Source organism: Hypanus sabinus, chromosome 23 (assembly GCF_030144855.1).
Source record: "Hypanus sabinus isolate sHypSab1 chromosome 23, sHypSab1.hap1, whole genome shotgun sequence".
Classification (NCBI taxonomy): Eukaryota; Metazoa; Chordata; class Chondrichthyes; order Myliobatiformes; family Dasyatidae; genus Hypanus; species Hypanus sabinus.
The window spans coordinates 3,052,090-3,074,281 of NC_082728.1; the positions used below are offsets into that span (position 1 = coordinate 3,052,090).

The following is a 22,192-nucleotide window of genomic DNA, read 5'->3' on the forward strand; positions in this document are numbered from 1 at the left end:
AAGGATGTTGCCAGGACTTGAGGACCTGAGTTACAGGGAAAGATTGAATAGGTTAGGGCTTTATTCCCTAGAGCACAGGAGAATGAGGGGAGATTTGATACAGGGTATACAAAATTACGAGGGGTAAAGTTAGGGCAAATGCAAGCCAGCTCTTTCCACTGAGGTGGGTGAGACTAGAGCTGGAAGTCATGGTTAAGAGTGAAGTATTTAAGGAGAACCTGAGGGAGATCATCTTTACTCAGAGAGTGGTGAGACTGGAACAAGTGGAAGTGGTGGATGCAGAGTCAATTTCAATGTTTCGAGAGAGATTTGTGTGAGTATGTGGATGGGAGCAGTGTGGGACCAGGCATAATAAAAGATCTGTGACTAGATGGGCTGAAGGGCCCTATGATTCCAAGTTTGATGGAAGTATTGGTGTGAAGATATCTTAAAGTGGTGTTTAAGTGAATAGCCCTGTATGTTTTGTGATATACCCACTGAATTATACATTTTTATCCTTTAGAAAGCGATGATGATGATGACTTGCTACGAAAAACTGGCAACTTTGTATCTGCCTCCTCTGTTCTTCCTAAGGGTATATTACAGGTGAGACTGATGGGCCTGTGGAACAGATCTGTCTGTGTCTGAGGAGGAGTGATGGGATTTTTGCATCTGAGTGGTCAGCGTGGTTCTCTCACCTCCTTACAGCCTCTGAACTACCGGCGTTTAGGCCGTAAGACATCGAAGCAGATTTCGGTCACTTGACTCGTCAAGCTGGCTCCGCCATTCCTTAAGAGGAGTGTTTCAGGGCTCTGGGCCTATACTAGCTGGAGTTTAGAAGAATGGGGGGGGGGGGGGGAATCTCATTGAAATATATTGAAAGGCCTAGATAGAGTGGACATGGAGAAGATATTTTTCTATACTGGGAGAGTCTAGGACCAGAGGGCACAGTCTCAGAATACAAGGACATTAGAGTCATAGAAAAGTACAGAATGGAAACAGGCCCTTTGGCCCATTTAGTCCATGCCCAATCATTTGAACTCCCTACTTCCATCGACCTCCACTGGAACCAGACCCCTCCATACCCTTACCATTCACGAACCTATCCAAACTTCTCTTGAACATTGAAATTGAGCTTGCGTGCACCACTTCCGCTGGCAGCTCATTCCACATTCTCATTCTTCACCCTTTGAGTGAAGAAGTTTCCCCTCCTGTTCCTCTTAAACTTTTAACCTATCATCCTTAACCCATGACCTTGAGTTGTCATCCCACCCAACTTTAGTGGGAAAAGCCTGCTTGTATTTACCCTATCTATGCCTCTTATAATTTTGTATACCTCTGGCAAATCTCCCCTCGATTTTCTACAATCCAAGAAATCAATTCCTAACCTATTTGATCTTATAAACTCAGATCCTCTGGTATGGGCAACATCCTTGTAAATTTTCTCTGTATTCTTTCAATCTTATTTGCATCTTTCCTGTAGGTAGGTGACCTAAACTGCACACAATACTCCAAATTAATCCTCACCAACATCTTGCACAACTTGAATGTAACATCGCAACTCCTATACTCAGTACTTTGATCTATGAAGGCCAATGTGTCAAAAACTTTCTTTATAACCCTGTTTATCTATGATTCCACTTTCAATAAATTATGGACCTGTATTCCCAGGTCCCTTTGTTCTGCTACACTCCTCGGTACCCTACCGTTCACTGTGTGAGACTTGGTTTGGCTTACCCAAGTGCAACACTTCACACTTGTCTGCATTAAATTCCATCTGCCGTTTTTCAGCCCATTTTTTCAGCTGCTGCAGATCCCTCTTCAAGCCATGATAGCCTGCCTTGCTGTTCACTGCACCACCAATCTTGGTGTCATCTGCAAATTTGCCGATCCAGTTAACCATATTATCATCTAGATCGTTGATACAGATGACAAACAACAGACTCAGCACCATTCTTTGTGGCACTCCACTAGTCTCTGGCCTCCAGTCAGCGAGGCAACCATCCACTACCTCTCTGGCTTCTCCCACAAAACCAATGTCTAATCCAATTTACTACCCCATCTTGAATGTCGAGCGACTGAACCTTCTTGACCAGCCACCCATGCAGGACCTTGTCAAATGCCTTACCAAAGTCCATGTAGATGACATCCACGGCCTTGCCTTCATCCACTTTATATTTTCCTCGAATAACTCTATAAGATTGGTTAGACACACAAGCCATTCTGACTATCCCTAATCAGTCCATGTCTATCGAAATACCTATATTTCCGGTCCCTTAGAATACCTTCCAATAACTTCCCCACTATTGATGTCAGGCTCACCAGCCTATTTCTCGGCTTATTCTTAGAGCCTTTAAAGCTGGAGATGAGGAGGGATTTCTTTTGCCAGAGGGTGAATATATGGAATTTACTGGCTGCAGAGGCCAAGTTATTGGATATACTTAATGCAGAAATTGATAGGTTCTTAATTAGTAAGGGTATCAAAGATTATGGAGGGAAGATAGGAGAATGGGGTTGAGAAGGACAATAAAGGATAATCTGAGGAGGAATTTCGTTAGCCAGAGAGTGGTGAATCTGTAGAATTCTTTGCTATAGGCAGCTGTGGAGGCCAAGTCTTTATATTTAAGGCAAAGACTGATGGATTATTGATCAGTTAGGTCACGAAGGGATACGGTGAGAAAGCAGGAGACTGGGGCTGAGAGGGAAATTGGATCAGCCATGATGAAATGGCAGAGCAGACTCGATGGGTCAATTGGCCACATTCTGCTCCTATGTCTCATAGCCTTGTAAGAATAATAATAAGTAATATTGAGAACATGAATTGTTGAGACCTTGATTTTGAGTCTGTTGTGAGTGAAGTTATCTGTTTCAGGGGCCTGATGGTTGAATGCGAATAACCATTCCTGAACCTGATGGGGTGAGACCTAAGGCTCCTGCATCCTCTTTCTGATGGCAGGGGTGAAAAGAGAGCATGGCCTGGAATGTGGGGGGTCCTGTCTGATTTACTGAGTTCCTTCAGCATTTTGTATGTGCTTCTCAAAATTTACAGCATCCGCAGAATCTCTTGTTGAACCGAAGAGCCTTTCAGACAGCACGCTACTGATTGTACCTTGCCACTTTCTTTTTTTAGAAAGATGCTGTGCAACTGGGTAGGTATCTGGAGGGTATTATCACCTTTTCTTTCTCCCTGAAGGAGGAAGCATCCCGAGGTGTGAGGGCCACTCCCTGGCTTCATCTGCATTGTACGTGCGTGAGAGCAGCCTTACCTGACAGTCTCGTGGGCTTCTACTCGTTCTCTTGGTGGTGAAGAACTTTGTCTGGGCTTGTTCACTTTCTGTGATGATGTTGCTGCCTTCAGTTAATTAAGTGTCTTGCCCTTGCTTTAACTTTTGCAAATTCCATGTAGCAATACTCCCTCATTGTGGCTGTTGAGATTCCACGTATCGGGGGTGGGAGGGGGAGCCTAATGCTCAGGATCTGGGGCATGCATACTTCCTGTTTATTCAAACGTGGTCATTCTGAAGGTGTAGAGTCGGAAATTTTTTTTGCAGCTTGATTGAGGTACGTGAATCTGTACTGAAAGATCACATTTGCAGTTGTTAAACAAAGGAGATTCTGCAGGTGCTGGGAATCCAGAGAAACACACACAAAATGCTGGAGGAACTGAGCAAGTCAGGCAGCATCTACGGAAAGGAGCAAACAGTCACCATTTCGTGCCGAGGCCCTTGGTCAGGACTTCATCTGTACTGATAAAGGGTCTCAGACCAAAATATCAATTGTCTGTTTATTCCCATATATGCTGCCCAAACTTCTGAGTTCCTCCAGCAGTTTGGATATCCTGATGTAGGCAGGTGCCTTAATTAACAATTGTATTGTTTATATCAAAAAAAATTGGCTTGTTTGAAGGAAGTTGTTGCTCTGTTCTGATGGTTTGATTATTTCTCCAAAGATAAAGAAATGCACAGATGCCAACCACGCCAGGCCGTCCACCTGCAACTTAACAACAACACAGTTCCATCCTTTGGCTCAAGTAATACTCACTGCCGGGAATGACCAGGCCATCTCGCTTTTTCAGGTGTGTTTCTGAGTCTTATCCGTGCATTAAGAATCAAATCCACACATTTTATTCAAGCTCTTTGCTTTATATGATGTATTATTGTTGCCTTTCATAGTACCAGGATCGTAAGGAAAGCTTTTGGCACATTGGTCTTCATAAATCAAGTATTGAGCACAGCAGATGGGATGTTACTTTGAAGTTGTATAAGATGTCGGTGAGGCCTAATTTGGTGTATTGTGTGCAGTTTTGGTCATGGACCTGCAGGAAAGATGTAAATAAGGTTGAAAGAGTACAGAGAAATTTACAAGGCTGTTTCCGGGACTAGAGGAGCTAAGTTATAAGGGAAGATTGAATAGGTTAGGACTTTATTTCTTGGAATGTAGAAGATTGAGGGGACATATGATAAAGGTGTACAAAATTATGAGGGGCATAGGTAGGGTAAATGCAGGCTTTTTCCACTGAGGTTGGGTGGGACTACAACCAGAGGTCATGGGTTAAGGGTGCAAGGTGAGAAGTTTAAGGGGAATATGAGGGGAAACATCTTCACTCAGAGGATTGTGGGAGTGTGGAACGAGCTGCCAGCACAATGGTGCATGTGAGCTCGATTTCAACATTTAAGAGATGTTTGGATAGGTATGTGGATGGCAGAGGTATGGAGGATATGGTCCTTCAGTACGTAGTTTAAATGGTTTGGCCCCGTTTACTGTGAGCTACACACAAATTTTGTTGCCTATGCGTGTGTATGACAGTAAATTAATCTGCACCTTTGTCTCTGTGAATGTGGATAAATCAGCGAGGGGGATTGACCTGCCTCTCTATGTCAAGGATTTGGAATCGTAGAGCACTGCTGCACAGAAACAGGCCCTTCAGCCCATTTAGTCCATGCTGAACTATTAATCTGCATAGACCCATCAACCTAGGCCTGGACTATAGCCCTTCCTGACCCCCTCCTGTCCATGCCAGCTTCTTCTGACAACTCGTTCCACACTCACACAAGTGGAGCATCACTGTTGGGATAGTTCTTACAAAAGAGCTAATAAAGGGTCTAGACGTGGTTCATAAGAATGATCCTGAGATATGTCTGATCTCATTGCCAAGTGGTTTCTAACAGGCACCCTATCAGTCACTGATGATCTGCTAGAATCCAGTTTGAAAGGGCAGCTCCCCAGAGTCAATAGAAATGAGACACGATGCTTAACCAGTTTGTCAGGTGTTGAAACATTGATTAAATTCCAGAAGAAGCACGTTTTAATCGACTTCCACCTTTGAGAGAAAATTTGCATTTATATAGCACAGCCTCCCAGTGAAGTAGCTTGTCAAGTGTAGTCAGGATAAAGAGTCAACTTTATACATTTATGTGCATTAGGAATCTGCTGTGGTAACACCGTTCAACAGTAATAAAGAATAGAGTGTTGTATAAAATATAAACTTGGAAGTAAAAGCACGGATACAGAATTTGTACATTAAGGGTCGTGTTTGGCGCAGTGGCCTTCATAAATCTCAGTACTGAATACAGGGGTTGTGCTGTTACTTTGAAATCGTATCAGATGAGGTCTAATTTGTGTGCCGTTCTGGTCACCTCCCTACAGGAAAGATGTAAATAAGACTAAAAGAGTGCAGAGAAAACGTTACAAGGATGTTGTCAGGACTTGAGGACCTGAGTAAAGGGTTGAATAGGCTAGGACTTTATTCCCTAGAGCGTAAGAGAATGAGGGAGATTTGACAGAGGTGTACAGAATCATGGGTGTATAGATAGGGTAAATAAAAGCAAGCTTTTCCCACTGAGATTGAGTGAGAGGAGGGTTAAGGATGAAAGGGAACCTGAGGTGGAACTTATTTACCCATAGGGTAGTGAGAATGTGAAATGAGCTCCCAGTGGAAGGGGTGGATCTGAGTTTGATTGCAATATTTAAGAGAACTTTGGATAGGTACTCGGATGGGAGGGATATGGTTTGGGTGCAGTTCGATGGGACTAGCTAGGCAGAATAATAGTTTGGCAAAGACTAGTTGGGCTGAAGGGCTTGTTAGTAGTAAAATGTGTCGACACTCAGCTAGCTGTGTTGTTGCCCATCAGGTCGATGGAAAGACAAACCCCAAAATTCAGAGTGTCTGCTTGCAGAGGTTTCCCGTGTTCAAAGCTCGGTTCAGTGCAGATGGTGAACAGGTCATCGCTACGACCAAACACGGCAAGATGTTCTATAAGTACGACATGATGGCTGGGGCAGTCATCCCACTCAATGTCCGAGGTGAGAGTTTCCACTATTGTTTCCAGACCCTGAGAGTGTCAGTGAGAGAGTCTGGATCCCCTGTGGAGAGCACTTTCTATTCTGAGCTTCACAGTAATTTATCAAATCCTGACCTAGAGCTTAAAGGAGTCTGGGTTTATCTGTCAAATGAACATCGAGGTATACAGCGAACTGTGTGGGAATTCGGATCGGGAAGGATTGTGCTGGGCAGCTTGCAGGTGTTGCCGAGCTCCCGGTGCCAACTTACTAACCCGTATTTCTCTGGAAAACGGGAGGAAAGTGGACAACGCTTGTGGTCATGGAGAGAACAGATAAATTGCATACAGGCAGCAGCGGCAATGAACCTGGGTTGTTGGTGCTATAATATAGGTACCCTAACAGGTGTGCTAAGGTGTTGCCCTTGCTGACCGCTACACTGTTGTGCCTTGTCCTCCCCTGCATCCTCTTCACAGCCCATACTACAAATTAACCTGGTAACACGAGGAATCCAGGGTCGATTACATAATTTCCTCATCCAAACCATTGATGTAAGTGATGTCTAACCCCAGTGCTGACCCGCAGATGGACGATCATGATCTTTCTACTCAAGTAACTATTCTCAGTGTCCTCGAACATAAGACATTGGAGCAGGATTAGGTAATTCAGCCCATCAAGCCTGCACTGCCATTCCATCATAACTGATTTATTATCCCTCTTAACCCCATTCTCCTTGTCTTCTCCCTGTAACCTTTGATACTTTTTCTCATCATGACCCCATCAATCTCCACTTTAAATATACTCAATGGCTTGGCTTACACAGCTGCTCTGGCAATGAATTCCTCTCTCATTCGTCCCTCATATATTAATATATTCTCATCAGGGCCTGGCCTGCTAGAAAACCAGAAATTTCTGGACATATGCGAGTGATATTAAGCCTGATTCTGAGGCATCAGCCTTTAAAGCTGTTCTCGATGGTGGAGAGGCTAGTGCCCCTGATGGAGCTGGCAGAGTCTACAAACCTTTTCTGATCCTGTGCAGTGGTGCCTCAGAATGCTGTCTACGGTTACCTGTAGAAATTTGCTGGTGGTCTGTTGTTTGCTGTTCGCTGTCAGTCAAGCTGCGCTGTTGCTACAATATACTCTGGGTTTCGTATTGTAATTGCGTGCTGGGGCAGGTCACCAGGTCTGTTTTTTTGTGTATCACATGTTGTTTCTGAAGCTGTGTGGTATTTGCATCTGTAGGTATGCAGGATTGGCAAACCAGAAGGTTTGAAGTCTCACCAGATGGCCAGTTTCTGCTGTTCCTCGGCTCCTCTGGCTATCTGCACCTTCTCTCCTCAAAGGTAAGTGAGCGTGGATTGGGTGTGGTGCTCTGTGGCTCTCTATAAGCTGGGAGGTGCTCTGGTGATATTATTTTAATCACTGACTTCAATCCACTCTATTCATCACTGGGTAAGTGTGTTGTTTTTAACACATTCCCTTAATCTTTGTAAAATCAGGATCAGGTTGATCATCACTGTCCAGTTAGTATGCCTGCTCGTTAGTGCAAATGTCTAATCAACCAATCATGTCACAGAAGCTCAGTGTATAAAAGCATGCAGGCATGGTCAAGACATTCAGTTGTTGTTCAGACCAAACATCAGAATGGGGCAGGAATCGGATCTAAGTGACTTTGACCACGGAATGACTGCTGATCTCCTGGGATTTTCATGTACAACAGACTCTGAAGTTTACAGAGAATGGTGTGAAAAACAAAAAAAAAATCCAGTGAGTGGCAGTTCTGAGGGTGAAAACACCTCGTTAATGAGAGAGGTCAGAGGAGAATGGCCAGACTGGTTCAAGCTGACAGGAAGGTGACAGTAACTCAAATAACCACACATTACAACAGTGGTGTGCAAAGAGCATCGCTGAACGCACATGTCAGACCTTGAATTGGATGGGCTGCAGCAGCAGTAAACCACACTGGGTTCCACTCCTCTACGTAATCAAGTGAGCACTGAGTGTGTGATGTGAAGCGTATTGCTTTGCACTAGCAGTACAGTGTAATACATAAAACTGCTCTAAGTTAGAATAAGTAGTGTAAAACTAGAGGAGCTCGAAAATGGATCCTGAAGCCAACTGGAGTCCTGACGAAAGGTCTGGGCCCGAAACGTCGACAGCGCTTCTCCCTATAGATGTTGCCTGGCCTGCTGTGTTCCATCAGCATTTTGTGTCTTGCTAAAACTAGAGAGGTAGGTTCATGGACTGTTGAGAAATCCATGGTAGAGGGGAAGACACTGTTGCTCAAGCATTGAGTGTTGTCCTCGTTCAGTGTGGAAATTCAGTCAAAGTGCCAAGGTTGGTGCAGATGTTAGGGTGTGATCAATAAATGTACAAGAACGGTGGTGCGCTGGTTTACACTGTGTGAATGGGTGTACTAACATTGAAGCCCTTCGCTGGTCTACACTGTGTGAACGGGTGTACTGACATTGAAGCCCTTCGCTGGTCTACACTGTGTGAACGGGTGTACTGACGTTGAAGCCCTCCGCTGGTCTACACTGTGTGAACGGGTGTACTGACATTGAAGCCCTCCGCTGGTCTACACTGTGTGAACGGGTGTACTGACGTTGAAACCCTCTGCTGGTCTACACTGTGTGAACGGGTGTACTGACGTTGAAACCCTCCGCTGGTCTACACTGTGTGAATGGGTGTACTGACATTGAAGCCCTTCGCTGGTCAAGCCCTCCGCTGGTCAACACTGTGAACGGGTGTACTGACATTGAAGCCCTCTGCTGGTCTACACTGTGTGAATGGGTGTACTGACGTTGAAACCCTCCGCTGGTCTACACTGTGTGAACGGGTGTACTGACGTTGAAACCCTCCGCTGGTCTACACTGTGTGAATGGGTGTACTGACATTGAAGCCCTTCGCTGGTCAAGCCCTCCGCTGGTCAACACTGTGAACGGGTGTACTGACATTGAAGCCCTCTGCTGGTCTACACTGTGAACGGGTGTACTGACATTGAAGCCCTCCGCTGGTCTACACTGTGTGAACGGGTGTACTGACGTTGAAGCCCTTCGCTGGTCAAGCCCTCCGCTGGTCAACACTGTGAACGGGTGTACTGACATTGAAGCCCTCCGCTGGTCTACACTGTGTGAACGGGTGTACTGACGTTGAAGCCCTCCGCTGGTCTACACTGTGTGAACGGGTGTACTGACATTGAAGCACTCCGCTGGTCTACACTGTGAACGGGTGTACTGACATTGAAGCCCTCCGCTGGTCTACACTGTGTGAACGGGTGTACTGACGTTGAAGCCCTCTGCTGGTCTACACTGTGTGAACGGGTGTACTGACATTGAAGCCCTCCGCTGGTCTACACTGTGAATGGGTGTACTGACGTTGAAGCCCTCCGCTGGTCTACACTGTGTGAACGGGTGTACTGACGTTGAAGCCCTCCGCTGGTCTACACTGTGTGAACGGGTGTACTGACATTGAAGCCCTCCGCTGGTCTACACTGTGTGAATGGGTGTACTGACATTGAAGCCCTCCGCTGGTCTACACTGTGTGAACGGGTGTACTGACGTTGAAGCCCTCCGCTGGTCTACACTGTGTGAACGGGTGTACTGACATTGAAGCACTCCGCTGGTCTACACTGTGAACGGGTGTACTGACATTGAAGCCCTCCGCTGGTCTACACTGTGTGAACTGGTGTACTGACATTGAAGCCCTCCGCTGGTCTGGCTCAACCATAGATGTTGTATCCCAGTTGTCTGTGATACACAAGCCAGGGCACTACATTACGGAGAGCAGGCTGTTGCCCATGTAGCAGGCTCCCCTTCTCCAAACAGCTGATGAATCCTATGAAACAGCAGAGACTGATACAGTTTGGCACCAGTGGCGTCACAGGAATTGCCAGTCAGATTGAAGTCAATGTAGGACTGCCTTAGGGACTCCTGCTCTGGATCTTTTTCTTGGGGATTACTCCTGAAACCTTCTGCATGAGTGGGTACAGCCGCAAGGCAGTGCAAGTTTGAGATCAGAGTTTTCCTTCTAGATGAACTGTCAACCATGGCTGACAAGCCCCCCCCCGCCATTCCCGCTCAATGCGACTGGTTTTAAAGCACTGATAACCTGCCTTTGCCCCATCTCCTGTCAGTAGAAATGGCTCCGCTGGGTTTAGTAGCTAAGCTACGTATGAAGGCCAGAAGCTGGACTTGGTTGTTAGAGACTTTGAAATACACACCATTGGGAGCATGTCCTTATCCCCACTATCACTCCCCCACACACCTTGTAGTGGTTACTTGAAAAACTAACCAAATGGCTGAGAGATGAGCGAGGGTTTCAACACTGTCGCGCTTCCAGATGACTGAATTCCAAGTTGAAAAAATCCTTTATAATGAAACCAGCAAAGATGTGCTATCAAAATTAGTGATATTACGAAACTAGCAGAATTAGCGATAACAGAATTAGTGTAATAAGTGAAATAAGCAGTTGACAAAAGATATCTAAGTCCTTTCTCAGTCTCCAACTAAATTAACAGAGGGTGAATACGTGACGATACTCGTTAATGACAAATGACAAATTACTGTAATCTATAATAAAACATGAAGCACAAACTACAGTACAGACAGACAGAAACTAGACACATGGCTGCTGCAAACCTTAAGGAATTGCACTGATGTTATGCTCCCAGTAACTAGGGAGTTGTCATTACTGTAGGTGTTTGTAATTAAGCTTCAGCACGGCTACTTTATATGTTCAGCATTTCATTTCTTTGTTCTGAAGATTACAGGTTTCCCATTTATCACTCTGTCATCTGGCAATTCTACTGCTCAGTCTACAAGCTAATGTCTTATGGTTTTATTTTTGACCCATTGCGTCTGCTCTGCCATTCCATCATGGCTGATTTATTTCCTCTCTCAACCATATTCTCAGAATGAGAATTGGGTTTAATATCATCAGCATACATGTTGAAATTTGCTGTTTTGCTGCAGAAGTACATTGCAATATATGGTGATACAAACTATAAATTTCAATAAGTATATATGAAAAATAAAATTAGTGCAAAATTTGTGAGGCAGTGTTCATGGGTTCAGTATCCATTCAGAAATCTGACAGTAGAGGGGAAGCTATTCCTGAAACATTGACCGTGTGTCTTCAGGCTCCTTTACCTCTTCCTTAATGGCAGCAATGAGAAGAGGGCAAGTCCTGGGTGAAGAGGCTCCTACCTTCTCACCATAAGTTAGAAAAATCGATGTTCGTACTGTCATGTTGCTTCCCCCATTCATTCTTTGATGAATTCCTATCAGGATCATTAGCTCAAAGGGGTTATTCCCTTCCACTGATTATAGTATGTTTGGGATGGGGGGGAGGGGTGACAATTAATACCAGGAAATTGTTCACTGTCTAACCTTCTGTCTGTCCCTCCTGTAGACCAATGAGTTTGTGGGCAGTATGAAAGTCAATGGCCTGGCAGTTGCCGCTGCCTTTTCTCCCGATGGCAGCACAGTCTACACGAACTCGGGTGAGTGGCTCTGCTGTTGTATGGGAAATTGTGAGGTGAGGAGCAGGCATTGAATGAGTGTGCTAGAGTCTGGGATTGGCTCTGGTCTATCTAACAAGCAAATGTGCCCTTGCTAATCACAAGCCTGTCATCCTCTGCTTTAACTATACCCAGTGACTTGGCCTCCACAGCCACCTGTGGCAATGAATTCCACAGATTCACCACCCTGTGGATAAAGAAATTCCTCTTTCAACAGGAAGCCCTTGTATTCTGGGGCTGTGCTGTCATGTCATGACTCTTCCATCCTCTCGATGTTCACATTATCTAGACCAGGGGTTCCCAACCCTTTTTATGCCATGGACCCCAACCATTCACCGAGGAGTCCGTGGACCCCCCCAACCATTCACCCAGGGGTCCATGGACCCCCCCACCATTCACCGAGGGGTCCGTGGACCCCCCCAACCATTCACTGAGGAGTCCGTGGACCCCCCCAACCATTCACCGAGGAGTCCGTGGACCCCCAACCATTCACCGAGGAGTCCATGGACCCCCCAACCATTCACCGAGGAGTGCAATGACCCCAACCATTCACCGAGGAGTCAACGGATCCCCAACCATTCACCGAGGAGTCAACGGACCCCCAACCATTCACCGAGGGGTGCATAAACCCCCACCATTCACTGAGGAGTCAATGGACCCCAGGGTGGAAACTCCTGATATATACCTTTGTTGAGACTCCTTAATTTCATTGGTCAGAATTTACCCAGATGGGTTAAGTTTGATGTGTATGTTAGGTTGTACATTACTATGTTTTGGACTGGATTTTTTTCTGATATATATACGACATCGCCATTTGTTTGCGAGGCAAAAAATAATGTCTACACTTGTGTCAATTTTTGTTGATACTCCTACACCTTTCAGTATTTGATAGATTAATTTTCTAGAATCAGGTTTATTAACACTGACAGATGTTGTGAAATTAGTTGCTTTGTGTCAGTAATACAGTGCAATCCATACAAAGTACAATACCAAATATAGAATTATAAATAAATATGCATAAAGTGAGCTGATGTTCATGGGTAACTCATGGCAACGGAGTGGAAGATGTTCCTGAAACATGGAGTCTGTGCCTACAGTGTAAATGTCTTGCAGTTATTTAGAGGAAAAAAAACTAACATTTAAGAAAAACTGCAAATAAACAGACAAAGCCTGACAAACAACCAATGTGTAATAGAAAACAAACTGTACAAATAAATAAAAGAACAATAATACTGAGCACAAGTTGTAAAGAGTCCTTGAAAGTGAGTCAGTAGATGATAGAATCAGTTTGGAGTTGTGGTGATTCTATACGGTACCTAGCTAAATCTGGCTGCTGTGTTTTCACTTAATACTCCAGATGAAGGAGATGTTTATGTCTGGGACGTGAAGAGCAGGAGGTGTCTGAACAGGTTCACAGATGAAGGCTGTTTGAAGGGGACATGCATTGCCATTTCTCGGAATGGGCAGTACCTAGCCTGCGGGTAAGTGAATACTGATCTTCTATGCAGCTCCCTCTGGCTAGGATCCCAGCACATTGAGGCTAAGGGTGACTGTGTGGCTGCTTTACCTCGAGGGTCTTGGGGTCTCCTATGGTGTGGGTTTTGAGTTAGGGTACTGGTTTGGGGCTCGGAGTCGTGGCTTGTCCCTGAGTCTCAGGTGCGTCAGAGAGCGACTGGGATGAAGGACTTGTGTACATGTTCAGGGTAGGGGAGACATTGGGAACTCGCAGATCCACCTGGTGGAGAGTGTATGCCCTCACTGAGCCACAGTGAGAGCTGGACCTGTGTAAAGAATCCCAACGAGAAAAGGGATGTTCGCACATGTGACATGTTTGCTCGTGGCTGTTTGCACTATTGTCTTATAAATTGTTGGTTGTTATTGTGTTGTCTGTTATGGTATTGTCCTGTTTCAATCTTGGCACCCATGCACAATCAGTTGTATGTTTCACATACTGGTAGTAAAGTGGTTCTGATTTTGATAAAGATTAAAGATTAGTTTTGAACAGTGAAATCCATTGTTTGTGCCAACGACCATCTCAGTTCAAGAAGGTGCTGGGGACAGCCCCCAAGTGTCACCACCTTGCTGGTGTCAGCATTACATGGTCACAACTTACTAACCATAAACTGTAGGTATTTGGAACGTGTGGGGAGAATAGAGCATCCGGAGGAAACCCACAGAGTCACGCGGCGAGCGTTCAAACTCCCTACAGACAGTGGCAGGAAGTGAATCCACATCGCTGGGACTTCAAATTGTTTGCTAACAACTACGCCGCCACACAGCCCTGACGACCCCCCTCTGGCAGTACGGAAATTGGCTCTTCAGAGATTTTGTTCCGAATTTACCAGACAAATTGCTGTATTGTTTGTGGATTTTTGCTGTTTGCCTAGAGAGTTGGAATTCTCTTGGGCGCGAACCCTGGGCAACCACAGACCACTCAACAGATGTAATTCTAAGCTGCTTTGAGAGGATTAGAAAACCAGGCCAGTAATCCTCCTCTAATCTTAGATGGATTCATTCAATTGTGTTTATTGCTTTCAGCTCTTTGAGTGAATTTATCTGTGTGAGGATTACAAAATAGCAGTCACTAGAAATGCTGGAAAGCTCCCCTCTTCCTGGCATTTCCTTTCCTCCCAGTATGAGCTTGGATTTTATTTTGCTTCTGCCTTTCATCCACTCTTCCTAACTTGGTGTAGTTGCTCGACCTTTAAGACCATAAGACATAGAAGCAGAATTAAGCCATTTGACCTATAAAGGCTGCTCTGCCACTTGATCAAGACTTTTATTTTCTCTCTCAACCCTGTTCTCTTGCCTGTAATCTTTGACATCATTAATAATCAAGAACCTATCAACTTCCACTTTAAATATACCCAATACCTTTGCCTCCACAGCAAAGGTGACAATGAATTCCATAGATTCACCACCATGAAGAAATTCCTCCTCACCTCTGTTCTAAAGGTTCATCCTTGAATTATGAGTCTGTGCCCTCTAATCCTAGACTCTTCCAATAATGGAAACATTCTCTTCACGCCCACTCTATCTAGGCCTTTTAGTTTCAATGAGATTCACTTCCCTTACTTCGAAACTCCAATGAGTACAAACCAGTGACATCAAGCACTCCTCAAACATTAACTCTTTCATTCCCTTGGCTGATGTCCAAGTTATTGCACGATTTGGATATAATCATGTCTGCTGAAAAGTATGTGAAGCACTGCAGGATTCCTCAGTATTACCCTAATGCCACACTGGATGCCACCCAAGGTAATGTGGATCGATGGTTCTACACCTGAGGGTGTTGAGAGCATGGATTGCTCAGGTTAGTGAACAGCTTCATTGATCCTGTAACCATGAGTCAGAGTACATGGAAAGTTAAACTAATTGGGTTAGGTTTTTCTCCAAGATCCAGTGATTGGAAGGTCTCTGTTCATTCAAGGATCAAGGTTTAACTTTGTTTACTGTATATATTTGTATCCGGCTGCGTCCATCATCAGGGACCCCCGTCACCCACTGTTTCCTGAGCTTTCAATATGTTCTCTTCTCACTGTTGCCATCAGGGGGAAAGCTCAGGAAACTCAGGACCCACACCATCAGGTTCAGGAGCAGTTATTACCCCTCAACCGTCCGGCTGTTGGTCCAAAGGGGATAACGCCACTCGCCCCATCACTGAACTGTTCCCACAACCCATGGACTCACTTTCAAGGACCCTTCATCTCGTGTTCTCAATACTTACTTATTTTTTCTTTCTTTGTGTCTGTGCAGTCTGTTGTTTGTCTGTCCTTTTGGAAGTGGTATTTCATTGATTCTATTGTGTATTTTGGATTTACTGTGTATGCCCACAAAATGAATATCGGTTATATCTGGTGACATCTCTGTACTTTCAAATTAAATTTAATTTGAACTTTGTGTTAAGAATTTGCGGTGGTGTGCTGGCCTGGGTACAATAACCAACAAAAACAAGACAGTAAGTGATGAGGAAAGGTTGAATAGGTTAGGACTTTATTCCCTGGAGCATAGGAGAATGAGGGGAGAGTTGACAGAGGGATACAAAGTTATGAGAGGTACAGACAGGGTAAATGCAAGCACTGAGGGTTGGGTGAGACTAGAACCAGAGGTCATGGGTTAAGGATGAAAATTGAAATATTTGAGGGGGGGAGGTGAGTGTGGACTGAGCTGCCAGTGGAAGTGGTGGATGCAGTTTGAGAGAAGTTTGAGTAAATACATGGAGAGCTATGGTCTGGGCAGAAGAATCAGCATGGACTAGATGGGCCAAAGGGCCTGTTTCTGTGCTGTAGTTCTCTATTCAACAATTATAAATAATTATATAAAGTTTGAGATTAAAGTAAGGATATGGAACAAACTGAACAAACACATAAATCCCAGCATATATTTACAAGGGAAAGAACATTATAAGAAATGGTGTAAAGTGTTTACAGTGTAGTGAAGGGGGTAATAGAAAGAGGGGGTGGTTCATCAGATTAGTTGGTGGTAGTGGATGTGAAGTTTTTCTTTTAAAAGCCCTATAAAACACATGATTTCCAAAAGGGAGCTTTTGGAAAAGGCAGAATTTTGCTTTTTGGAAAACGTGTGGAATTTGCTCATCTTTTGTGGAATCATGCCAATTGTGCCACTATCTTTGCATGTCCATACAGTAATCAATTTTAAAAGTGTTAATTTGTATTGTGAGCATTTGACCATTCCATCTTGGTGACCCAGTGCTCTGGGACAATTTGGATCACACTTCCCCATTCTACTAAATAATGACATTCCTCTTATTTTCTGTGACAGGTGCAGTTCTGGAATTGTGAATGTGTACTCACGAGACAGCCTGAACCAGTCCAGTCCAAAGCCCATTAAATCCATCACAAACTTGGTTACTGCCGTTTCGTCAATGGCCTTCAACCCAACCACAGAGATCTTAGCAATTGCTTCGAAGGACACAGATGACGCAGTCAAGCTGGTGTGTGTAACTTCTGTTCAAAGAAGGAAGTAGTATTGGTGGCTTGTTCTGAAGGGCAGTTGTGTGTCCCTTAGCTACCTTGGGTAGAACATTACAGCACAGTTCTAGTGCAATCACTCGAGTCGATTGTGATGTCCTCCTCAAGGGTTCTCTGTCCTTAGCTGGCTGTAGAGGCCAATACGGGATCCACGTGTTCTGGTGCAGTGTGGGCCAGAGTAAGCTGTTGCTGTGTTCAGTCTCTCCTTTCACCGCTCCCGCTTCCTCTGTGCCACAACAAAGGTCATTCTGATATTAACACAGCTCCCTCTTGGACAGATTTCCTCCGTGACCAGGTGTATCTATTGAGTGTAATGACTTCCCAGTTTTTACATGTAATGTTGAATTTCTTCAGGCTGACTTTGAAGCATTTCCTTTGCCCACCAGTGGCTCACTGACCTTCCTTCAACTGGGAGTAAACGATCTGTTTGGAGAGACGTGGGTTAGGCATCCAGATGACACGACTGATCTATCAGAGTTGGTATTGCTTTATCATGTTGCACAAACCTTAAAATCATGCCCTCTTGTATTAACCAGTTCTGCCCTGGGAAAAATTCTCTGGCTGTCCATTCTATCTCTCTACCTTTTATCTTCTTGTACAGCTCTTTCAAGTTACCCCTCATCCTTCACTCCAAAGAGAAAAGCCTTAGCTCACCTAACCTATCCTCATAAGACATACTCTCTAATCCAGGCAACATCCTAATAAATACTCTGCACCCTCTCTAAAGCTTCCACATCCTTCCTATAATGAGGTGAAGAGAACTGAACGCAATACTCTGTGGTCTAACCAGGATTTTATAGAGCTGCATCCTGTGGCAACTCAATGCACTCTTCCTATGTCAGTAATCTGATCTCTATGAGCATCGGAGTTGCAGACATCGTGGAGCTCATTCCGGAGCAGTTTCTACAGATGTACCATGGAGAGCATTCTGACTGGTTGCTTCACCGTCTGGTACGGAGGGGTCAGTGCACAAGTCAGAAAAGGATGCTGAGGTCATGGGCGCAGTCCTCCCCGCCATCAAAAGGCGACGCCTCAAAAAGATGGCATCATCATTAAGGATGCCCGTCATCCAGGGCATTCCGTCTTCTCATTACTACCATCAGGGAAGAGGTACAGGAACCCGAAGAGATGCATTCAACGTTTTAGCAAAAATTTCTTCCCCTCCAGCATCAGGTAGTGAACAAGTAATGAACCCAAGAACACTACCTCACTATTTTTGCTCTCCTTTGCACTTTACATACTTCATTTATTGTAGCTTCTAGTACTTTTAATGTCTTGCTCAGTGCTGCTGGAAAGCAGCAAATTTCACGACAGTGGTATTAAACCTGATTCTATGCTGAGCAGTAGTTGAGATGCCCATATAACCATATAACATAGCAATCACAGCACAGAAATAGGACATCTCGGCCCTCCTAGTCCGTGCCCAGTAGGATTTCATTTATAGAAAGCTGGCTGAACACCAAATGGGAGAAAGTAGCAGCAGGGGAGATTTTGACACTCAAATGGATTAATAAAGGCACTGTGGCAGTGACGTTGAAGGTTATGCCTGTTCTGTGGGTTTGCCTTGCTGGTTGTTGCAAGTGAAACTGATTTGACTACATGAGCCTTTTTTAAAGATTAATGTAATTTGTCTCAGATATGGCAAAACATACTGAAATGTTGAATGTGTGACTTCAGGCTCTTGTATCTTCTCCCTGACGGTAGCAATGAGAAGAGGGCATGTCCTGGGTGATGGGGGTCCTGTATCATTGACGATGTCTGCAGGCTCCTGTACCTCCTCCCTGATGGTGGCAATGAGAAGAGGGCATGTCCTGGGCGATAGATGCTGCCTTTTGAAGTTGTCCTTGATGCAGGGGAAGCTAGTGCCCATGATGGAACTGACATTGCCAGATATGTTCCCTTCTCGGGGAGAGGGATTTGTTCTGTTCCATGGTGTGATGGTAATGCACTCAATAACAATACAGATATCAGTTCAGAAGGGAAGTTCCCACAGCAGAACCACTGTTGATCATTTTCACTGTAATTCTGTATCTTTCCTCGCAGATTCACATCCCATCCTTCACAGCGTTCTCAAATTTCCCGATGTTTCGACGGAAGACCATACACCTGGCACAGGAGATGGATTTCTCACCCAGAAGTGGTTTCTTTTCCATTGCCAATAATCGAGGCAAGGCCCTGCTGTACAGGTGTGTGATCCTCTGCTCTGTGGCTGGCACGCTTGGGTGCCCCTGGGCCCTCCACTGCTGGCACAAGTGGGCATCCCTGCGCCCTCCGCGGCTGGCATACGTGGGCATCCCTGTGCTCTCTGTGGCTGGCATGCATACGTGCCCCTGCGGCTTCCATGGCTGGCACACGTGGGCGTCCCTGTGCTCTGTGGCTGGCCCTTTATCCTGGTTTCCTGCATTGTATTGCCATGCAGTTATCTGAATCCAGCCCAGACTCTCCACACCACTCTATCTGTGCCCTCTGGACCCAGACTCCCCCACTACAGGAAACATCCTCTCCACATCCACTCTTATCTGTGCCCTCTGGACCCAGACTCCCCCACTACAGGAAACATCCTCTCCACATCCACTCTATCTGTGTCCTCTGGTCCCAGACTCCCCCACTATAGGAAACATCCTCTCCACATCCACTCTATCTGTGTCCTCTGGTCCTAGTCTCCCCCACTGTAGGAAACATCCTCTCCACATCCACTCTATCTGTGTCCTCTGGTCCTAGACTCTCCCACCCCAGGAAACATCCTCTCCACATCCACTCTATCTGTGTCCTCTGGTCCCAGACTCCCCCACTATAGGAAACATCCTCTCCACATCCACTCTATCTGTGTCCTCTGGTCCCAGACTCCCCCACTATAGGAAACATCCTCTCCACATCCACTCTATCTGTGTCCTCTGGTCCCAGACTCCCCCACTATAGGAAACATCCTCTCCACATCCACTCTATCTGTGCCCTCTGGTCCCAGACTCCCCCACTACAGGAAACATCCTCTCCACATCCACTCTATCTGTGTCCTCTGGTCCTAGTCTCCCCCACTGTAGGAAACATCCTCTCCACATCCACTCTATCTGTGTCCTCTGGTCCTAGACTCTCCCACCCCAGGAAACATCCTCTCCACATCCACTATCTGTGTCCTCTGGTCCTAGACTCCCCCATTACAGGAAACATCCTCTCCACATCCACTCTATCTGTGTCCTCTGGTCCCAGACTCCCCCACTATAGGAAACATCCTCTCCACATCCACTCTATCTGTGTCCTCTGGTCCCAGACTCCCCCACTATAAGAAACATCCTCTCCACATCCACTCTATCTGTGTCCTCTGGTCCCAGACTCCCCCACTATAAGAAACATCCTCTCCACATCCACTCTATCTGTGTCCTCTGGTCCCAGACTCCCCCACTATAGGAAACATCCTCTCCACATCCACTCTATCTGTGCCCTCTGGTCCCAGACTCCCCCACTACAGGAAACATCCTCTCCACATCCATTCTATCGAGGCCTTTCAACATTCGATAGGTTTCAATGAGATTCCCCCAAAATTCTTTTAAACTCCAGGAAGTACAGCCCAGAGCCATCAAAAGCTCTGCATATGTTAACCCTTTCATCCTTGGAATAATTTTCCTGAACCTCCCTGGACTCCCTCCAATGGCAGCACCAAAGTCTGCTGTCAATGCTCCAAGTGCGATCTGACCAATGTCTTGGAAAGCCTGGGCCTTACATCCTTGCTCCTGCATTCTCGTCCCCTCAGAATGAAGGCTAGCATTGTATTTGCCTTCCTCACCACTGGCTTAACCTGCAAGTTAACTTTCAGGGGAAACTTCCATGAGGTCTCCCAAGTCCCTGTGCTCCACGCTTTTATTCCTTCTGCCAAAGTTCATGGTCAGTCGTTTTCCTACACTATACCCGTTCCACCTTCTGCAGACTCTCTGCTTCATCAACACTACCTGACCTTCCACCTGTCTTTGTAGTGTCCAAATCATTGACATAAAACAAAGACTGACATCACTCCTCTTCTCCCCCTTTTTGAGCCACAGAGCCATATTGCCTGATCCTGGGGCATCCTGTAGCCCCAGCCACCATGTTTCACTTCCATCCTGTCCCTTCCCTTTTCCTCAAGGAGATGCAAATGTCTGAGATGTAAAACACAAGAGATGCTGGAAATCCAAAAAACACACAAAATGCTGGAGGAGCTCAGCAGGCCTGGACACTAACAGCCCATGTCTTGGACTGAGATTCTTTGTTAGGACCTGCTAACCGATGAGGAAGGTCTTGGCTGAAAAACAGTTTATTCTCCTGCCTGACCTGCTGAGTTCCTCCAGTCTTTTGTCTGAGATGTAGCAATGCTGTTTTGGTCCCAGTGCAGCTCTGGTTCCACAGGGGGTTTGATTGGCCAGGTTGGTTAGTGGGTCACATCCACGCAGCCACAGCACTGTTGGTCTTTGTACTGATTTAACGATAGATTAAAGGTTAACCATCTACATCGAAACATACACTGAAGTGCGTTGTTTGCATCAGTATCAGGACGTGCTGGGGGCAGCCCACAAGAGCCAACACGTTTCCCCACAACTTGCTAACTCTAGTCCATATGTCTTTGGACTGTGGGAGGAGACCAAGTACCCAGAGAAAACCCATGCTGCCACAGGAAGCACGTACAGTCCCGTTACAGGCAGCAGTGCGCATTGAACACCTGATCGCTGTTATAACCATGTCACACATGCAGATTCATAGAGAATAGCATTTCTGCATGAATCTACTGTTGTTGCCAGTAAAGGGTGTTTTGCCCCAGACACATTAGCATGGTCTTGTGCCCTGCAGTGCTCCCAGTAATGTTACCAGGCTGCAGGAGAGTTCAAGCTGAAGCTCTCGTTTATTATCATTCAACCGTACTCATGTATACTGCCAAACAAAACAACGGTCCTCTGGACCAAGGTACACAGCACAACACATAATTCACACACACAACACAAAGTAATATTACCACAAATAACTGAACAAGGTGCATTTGCGACACAAGTTTAAAAAGTAAACTGGTGTTTCACATATGATGAGACGTAGGTAGTGGGAGACTTAGTAATCTGGGAGAGGAAGATGCTAACAGTTCTTGTCCTAATGCTATGGTACCTCCTGCCTGTGGTAGGGGGTCAGAGATTTTGGGAGGGATCCTTGACAATGCTAAGGGCCCAGCTTGTGCAGCACTCCTGAGAAATGTCTTGGATGGCTGGAAAAGGGACCCCGACTGCAGGGGAGTTTCTCCATTGTGTCATTTCATTTGCAACACTGTTCTCTCCATGGTGACCTTTAACGGTGAGGATGACTTCAATCACAGGTGTCCCATGCTGTTGTGGGATTGTCCAGATCACAGGACAATATGCCATCTGCTAGGTCCTTGGGCTGTGGGGGGAAACTGGAGCACTCGGAGG

At 45.6% G+C, this 22,192-nt stretch overlaps 1 protein-coding gene across 1 annotated transcript in view; it reads left to right on the forward strand.

The window, feature by feature from the left end:
* Positions 1 to 22,192, forward strand: part of utp18 (UTP18 small subunit processome component) — a 44,156-nt gene that overhangs the window by 13,476 nt on the left and 8,488 nt on the right. Inside the window, exons 5-12 of the mRNA XM_059948178.1 lie at positions 503 to 585; positions 3,929 to 4,054; positions 6,111 to 6,282; positions 7,503 to 7,603; positions 11,673 to 11,763; positions 13,139 to 13,262; positions 16,564 to 16,735; positions 18,816 to 18,958. Coding sequence (XP_059804161.1) covers positions 503 to 585; positions 3,929 to 4,054; positions 6,111 to 6,282; positions 7,503 to 7,603; positions 11,673 to 11,763; positions 13,139 to 13,262; positions 16,564 to 16,735; positions 18,816 to 18,958 — 1,012 coding nt within the window. The remainder of the gene's footprint in view (positions 1 to 502; positions 586 to 3,928; positions 4,055 to 6,110; positions 6,283 to 7,502; positions 7,604 to 11,672; positions 11,764 to 13,138; positions 13,263 to 16,563; positions 16,736 to 18,815; positions 18,959 to 22,192) is intronic.